This window comes from Zingiber officinale, chromosome 10B (genome assembly GCF_018446385.1).
Source record: "Zingiber officinale cultivar Zhangliang chromosome 10B, Zo_v1.1, whole genome shotgun sequence".
In the NCBI taxonomy this organism is placed as follows: Eukaryota; Viridiplantae; Streptophyta; class Magnoliopsida; order Zingiberales; family Zingiberaceae; genus Zingiber; species Zingiber officinale.
The window spans coordinates 77,796,029-77,802,175 of record NC_056005.1 but is presented as its reverse complement, the minus strand read 5'-3'; the positions used below and the strand labels follow the sequence as shown (position 1 = coordinate 77,802,175).

The window sequence follows — 6,147 nt, the reverse complement described above, 5'->3', positions numbered from 1 at the left end:
CAACAACCATCCGATCAGATTCCAGACTCTTGTCCCAATATGAGTTATAATCGAGCAGGACTCTCACGTCCAATGACCATTCGGTTAGATTCCTAACTCTCGCCCCAGTATGAGTTATAGGCTCACGGCCCAACGACCATTTGGCCAGATTCTAGACTCTCGCCCTAGTGTGAGTTACAAGCAGGTAGGGATCTCGCATCTTAACTATGGTTTGGTCGGATTCCAGACTCTCTCCCTAGTGCTAGTTATAAGCGAGCAGGGTTCTCGCGCCTATAACTTCCCCGTTAGATTAAAATATGCCCAACTCTCATTTAAATAGACGCTATGCCCTGCTCTTATCTCTACAACCGCTCTGTCCGGTTCTTATCTCAATAGTCGCTCTATCCTATTCTTATCTCAACAGCCACTCTGCCCGACACTTAGCATGATCATGGTGACGATCAACAATACATGCATATTGTAACCCTTCAACACCACAAACCCAACCTCACAATTTGATCAATGCTCAAACATGCTAGAAGATCGTACGACGGAAGCTTCCACTGTCACTTCAGAGATATGCTTGACCCGTTAAGGTACTGTGTCAAGGACACTTTATTAACAAGTCTTTTCAAGAAAGCTTTGTGAAGCGTGCTCGCCTTGGAAAGCGTGCATGTGCGTTACCAGAGCTCTATATAAAGGGGGGTCCAAGCATCGGCGGAGGTATGCAATATTCACTATTTGCGCTACTGTCTTCTTGTTGCTCCGCCTTATATTTTGTCGTCAGTGACTGATTTAAGCGTCGGAGGGCTAACACCGGTGACCCCTTCCTTGGCTCGGCACTGACGTAGTTTGTGTTGCAAGTCGAGCGGAGTCTACTTGCAGTCAGCGGGAGCGCCACATCCCCAGCTTTCTGTCTGTTCGACTTTTGGACAGGATCAACGCCGTTTGATCCATCAGCTGATTTTGTCCTAAATCAGTTGATGGACCAAATAATCTCAGATTGAAATGAAACAAGTTTCTATACTACCTCTTTTGATTATATTCATGTTCTCAAACATCAATTTGACCGAATATATTGAGAACAATAATTTTTCAAACATGAATTAAAATTTTCAAATATATTCGTATTTAAAAAATTATTGCTCTCAATATATTAAGTCAAATTAAAGTTCGAGGGCGTGAATATAATAAAGAGAGATAGATCAACACATAGAAACTAATTTCATATCAATCCATGATCGTTTAGTCTATCAACATAATTTATCTAAGAGTAAATCAGTCGACTGATTTAATTAAAAATTAAATGTTTTGACACAGAATCAAATCAAGTTGACTATTCCAAAATATCATACAATTAAAAATATGTATGTAATTTGATAATTTTAAAATTATTATATGCGAAATAGGTATTTTGTAGATTTATATACGCGATACAGTAAAAAAAAACGCTGATGAAATTTTTATAAATTTCAATTTAAAAAATTATATTTCCCTAATATTTAATTTAACTAGATCTTAATTAACTTTTATTTATTGAATATTTTAGGGGGTCAGGTGCGAAAATATTTTAAGAAATAGAACGGAATATGAATGGAATCTTTGCGCATTTGCCCTTCTCGTGTTCCGCAGTATCATTTGAACACAAAATACCCGCAAGCTTCCTGCTTCCGCAGTGTCGCCTTATCTCCTTCGCCGAGCAAAACCCATCCATGCGCTAAAACCCTAATCCCGATGCTGCCATCCCTCAGCAATTCGCATCTCCCTCCTCCTAAGATCGCGGCTTTAGACCATCCGCATGCCTTCCCTCATCGCTCGCTTCCGATTACGCCCGCTTCCCACGCCGCCGAAGACGACCGCTTCCGCGCGCTAGCCTTGAAGAAGTCGGGTTTCCTCTCGGTAATTGATCGGGCGATGAACGAGGAAGAGGTGTATCGGAGGGCGAGAGCGGAGGTTCAGCGGAAGGGGTTGGAAGTGGAAGGTTACTCGATCGAGGGGATCTCCGTCGGCGGCCATGAGACGTGCGTCATGGTCCCTAGCATGAACCTTTCCTTTGACATTGGGAGATGCCCGGCCAAGGCTGTGCATCAGGATTTCTTGTTCATCACTCATGCTCACCTCGATCACATTGTAAGAAAAAAATACTTCAGTTCTGAATTAAAAGACAGTACGATGTGCTTTGAAATGTTCAACCTGAAGGATAATTAATTTTTAATCTTTACTTGATTATGCTACTGCTTATTGAATCAGCACAACGTGTTATGTAATAAAAAAATGGTTTACCACATCTTTAACCAATCCTGAAGGCTGAAACTTTGGTTGAGATGTAGTATTCAAGTATCAATGTTCTAGTATAATGTTCAATTTCCCTACCACAAAATCCATACTACTGTTTTTCACTCTAGAAATTTGTTATATATACTGTAATTTTTCATTAAGTTTAACACAATTTCTGTTAGTAATAATTTTGTATATTATTTAACAAGAAGATATTGATTAAGTTATCATTAATGTGTTTGAGAGTGGATGATTGAAAGAGACAGTAGGTTCTAGATTCTCATGTGATTGTCGCGTGCTAAAAGAAAAAAAATCATTAGATTATGGCATAACCTATCATACCTCACAACTTCAAGGATTTGAATGTTGGATTGTCTGGAAATATGTACAAAATAAAAATAATGAGAATGCTAAAAATGGATCTTTTGGGTTATTAGAATAAGATAAATTAGAAAAATAGGTTTACAAGGAGTAATTAATAGGGGTGTTATGTCGTAATATCGCTAATATTGGTTCCAAAGTTTGAAAGAAAAAAGTTTGAGGGCTATGTTAGTCCTTGATGAACCGATGAGCATGAATCTTGTATGTGTTTGCAGATGATATCCTGCTAATTAAAATAGAAAAATTTAGAAATCAAGGATTTTAAGTTAACGAGAATTAAAATATCATTGCTAGGATAAAAAATGAATGGTTAAAATGGAGTGGAGCTTTTGGAGTCTTGTTTGATTGTTCTTTACCTGTTACACTAAATGGAAACTTTTATTAGATTATAGTAATTTGCCATCCTTTATAGATCATAATGTTAAGTAAGAAAACAACACAAAATAATAATATAGCTCTAGAGTTATTAAATAAGATAATATGTAAAAAATACCATTAAGGAGCAATTAAGTGTAGCTCCAATAGAAATAATATGAGAGAAAGAAGTTGGGATAGATTGTAGATGTTCAAAGGTGATTGGTTGATTCTATATTCGGCGAGTTGAATCACTTAAGAGTATATGAAAGAAAACTCTAGTTAATGAAATAATGCACATTTAATTGTGATTTTACATATTCTACATTGACTCACCAATAATAATAATTTTTACCTACTTTTTCTCCTTTGTCATTTACAAGTCCTTCATGGTCTTGTTCAATGGTTGTAGGGTGGTCTTCCAATGTATTTAGCAACTCGTGGCCTTTACAACTTGAAACCTCCTACAGTATTTGTACCACCATGCATCAAAGATGATGTACAGAAGTTACTTGATGTTCATAGAGGGATGAGCCAAGTAGAATTGAAGCTTGATTTAGTTGCATTAGATGTGGGTATGTATCTCATCAGTTGATCTGGCTATTCTTTTTCCCTCTTGTGTGTAGGTTTATTTCTTAATGCTTTCGATACCATATTTTTAGGAGAGACATATGAGATACGCAATGATCTTGTTGCTAGACCATTCAGAACTCACCATGTTATTCCCAGCCAGGTTTGTCTTTTAAGGGAGCTTGTTTTGCTCTGGACCTTCAACAGGCTGTTGTAGTTATGGTTTGGTTTTTAGGATGATTTTTGAAGCTAAAATTGATCTCTTTTTTTCACATATGAAATAGGGATACGTCATTTATTCAGTGAGAAATAAGCTGAGAAAACAGTATGCTCACTTAAAAGGGCCCCAGATAAAAAAGCTGAAAGATTCTGGTGTTGAGGTAATGAGGTTTGCATACACCTCCTTTCATAAGAATAGTCAATATTAGATGCCTAATGATTTGGCTTTTGCTCATCTCAAGCCTTATGTAATTAGTTGATTGAAATGGCTGTGTTTAGATCACAGATATTATATTGTCTCCGGAGGTTGCTTTCACAGGTAATCTGATTTCATTCTTGATCCATGAAAGTAATGCAGATGATCCCAAAATTCTAATAACTCTGTGTTTCTGCATTGCTTGTAGTTTGGAGAGGTGTCTGATACAATTTCAATACATTTTTGTGTCATTTTCAAGTAATCTTTAAATGATTACTTGGAGTTTGTTTAATTCACATGGTTCTGAATCTGAGAGTCGTAAATGCTTTTCACTAAATAATGATGGTCCTTCTATGGTTCAATTATGGCAGAAAATTGTTCAATCAATTAATACTGCCAATGGTTTCTCCATTTGAGCTTCATGCAAGGCCAATGAAAATACAGAAATGGTGAATGTAACATTAAAAAAAAAAGAATTAGTCTCTCCTTGCCGGAAAATTGAGACCTGAAAACTGGTAATACAAAAAAGAAAGGCATATGCTAAAGGTAGATAACTCAATTAGCATACACTTAAATGTGCTTTTCAAATTTCCAGTCGGCTAATCTATCTTTTTAATTTGTACACTGTTTTGCTAAAAAAGTGGGGAAAATTGTGTACATTTAAAACTAATTTAAAACCCATCAGCTTACACCTGTAGCAAAAACTAATTTTTGTGGTTATTATTGCCCATTGAGTGCAATTTTACTGTTGATTTTTCTCAGATCGATGGTGATTGTTCATCAAACTGCAAGATTTAATAACAATAACAACCAAGCCTTATCTCACTACATGGGGTTGGCTTATTGCAAGATCTAACACCATAGTTAATTTTAGTCTCTCCAAATGTGCTTCGACTAGTTTTTGCATTTAGAGTTGGAGCCTTCTGCTGGATCATTTCATGTTTCAGTTGGACAACCTCAACTAACATCCTGAGATGATATATTGAGCCAGAAATCATACCAAAGCATTTCAGATCGCATTAAATCTAATGAACAGTCGGATCTGGATTAGTGGAATAATCTACATCTTTGCTAGTCATGCACTTATGCTCATATTTGCAAACTGCCTCGTATATCTTTTACTTGTGTGGTATTTTTCCAGTTTGACAGAGCTAGAGGCAATTTAATCCTCACTAATTTTTTTTGTATGGCAGGCAACTTTCTTAGATGATGAAAATGATATTGAACATGCACGCGAACATGGCCACTTGCATTTGCTTGAGGTAACATTTTTTCTCTCTCTCAATGGATCTTTTCTCATTAGTTTTCAACCCACCAGGTTTTTGAAGTTCCTTTAATTCTCTCTGTTTCTGTTGTCTCGTCTCTGCATGTGAATAGACACTTTTCACTTCATTCCTTGTTGACAATTTTCCTGAGCTTTTAAACTACTTTCTCAGAACTTTTCAGTAATTCCTTGAATATTTATAGATCATGGAGCATGCAAAGTGGTTTCGCAACAAGGCCATCCTGCTAACACACTTCTCATCTCGATACAAGATTGAGGTATATATCCATGTCCAGTGACATCCATCACCTGATCAGTGTTCAGTTTAATCAGATGCAAATCTACCACCCCTTGCAGGATATTCGCAAAGCGATTGCCAAGTTACAACCAAAATTGTCTCCAAAAGTCGTCGCCCTCACGGAGGGTTTCCGATCTGCATATTAGTGATTCCCATTGTTTGTTTAGAGATTTTTGTTAATTTACTGCAAGAGTAGGTTGGTGGAAAGTTTGTGAATCTATGGAAACATTGCGTTTAGTTGTCTTTATAGGCATGCCATAAGCAATTTGTTGCCATGTAAGACATTATGACTCAAACCAGTGCAAACTTTCCTGGATCTTTGGCTAAGATTCATGTTTGATATGAATTCAGACGACTTTATATTGATTATCAAGCTCGTAATCTTTGATAAAAGAAAGAAATAAAGTGTAGTGTGATTATATTTGATATTTTTCAGTTGATTCACAATCTGTCGTCGAGCTTATGACGATGATATCTCCTTCCGCCGGCAGCCGGAATCTCACCCTCCGCCTTCTCCCGCTCTCGCTCCTGCTAAACGAGCGTGACCCGTCGCCCTCCACCGCAGAGCTGGAGCTCGACGCGGAAGCATCGACGCTGGCGAAGCGACTG

The 6,147-nt window shown here is 37.3% G+C and overlaps 1 protein-coding gene across 1 annotated transcript; it reads left to right on the top strand.

Moving 5' to 3' along the window:
- Positions 1 to 1,599: 1,599 nt before the first annotated feature.
- LOC122030095 (tRNase Z TRZ2, chloroplastic-like) lies at positions 1,600 to 5,907 on the top strand. Its single transcript, XM_042589252.1, has 8 exons — positions 1,600 to 2,109; positions 3,404 to 3,566; positions 3,654 to 3,724; positions 3,846 to 3,941; positions 4,060 to 4,160; positions 5,166 to 5,238; positions 5,444 to 5,518; positions 5,598 to 5,907. Exons 1-8 carry the CDS (start codon positions 1,714 to 1,716, stop codon positions 5,682 to 5,684), a joined length of 1,062 nt encoding a protein of 353 aa, XP_042445186.1. The 5' UTR covers positions 1,600 to 1,713; the 3' UTR covers positions 5,685 to 5,907.
- The last annotated feature ends 240 nt before the right edge of the window (positions 5,908 to 6,147 follow it).

Bases quoted from the DNA above. Each gene is read 5' to 3' on its own strand.
- LOC122030095 (XM_042589252.1), top strand. From the start codon at position 1,714: ATGCTGCCATCCCTCAGCAATTCGCATCTCCCTCCTCCTAAGATCGCG. The intron at 2,110-3,403 runs GTAAGAAAAAAA...CAATGGTTGTAG, and splicing joins ATGCTCACCTCGATCACATT to GGTGGTCTTCCAATGTATTT. The intron at 3,942-4,059 runs GTAATGAGGTTT...GGCTGTGTTTAG, and splicing joins TGAAAGATTCTGGTGTTGAG to ATCACAGATATTATATTGTC.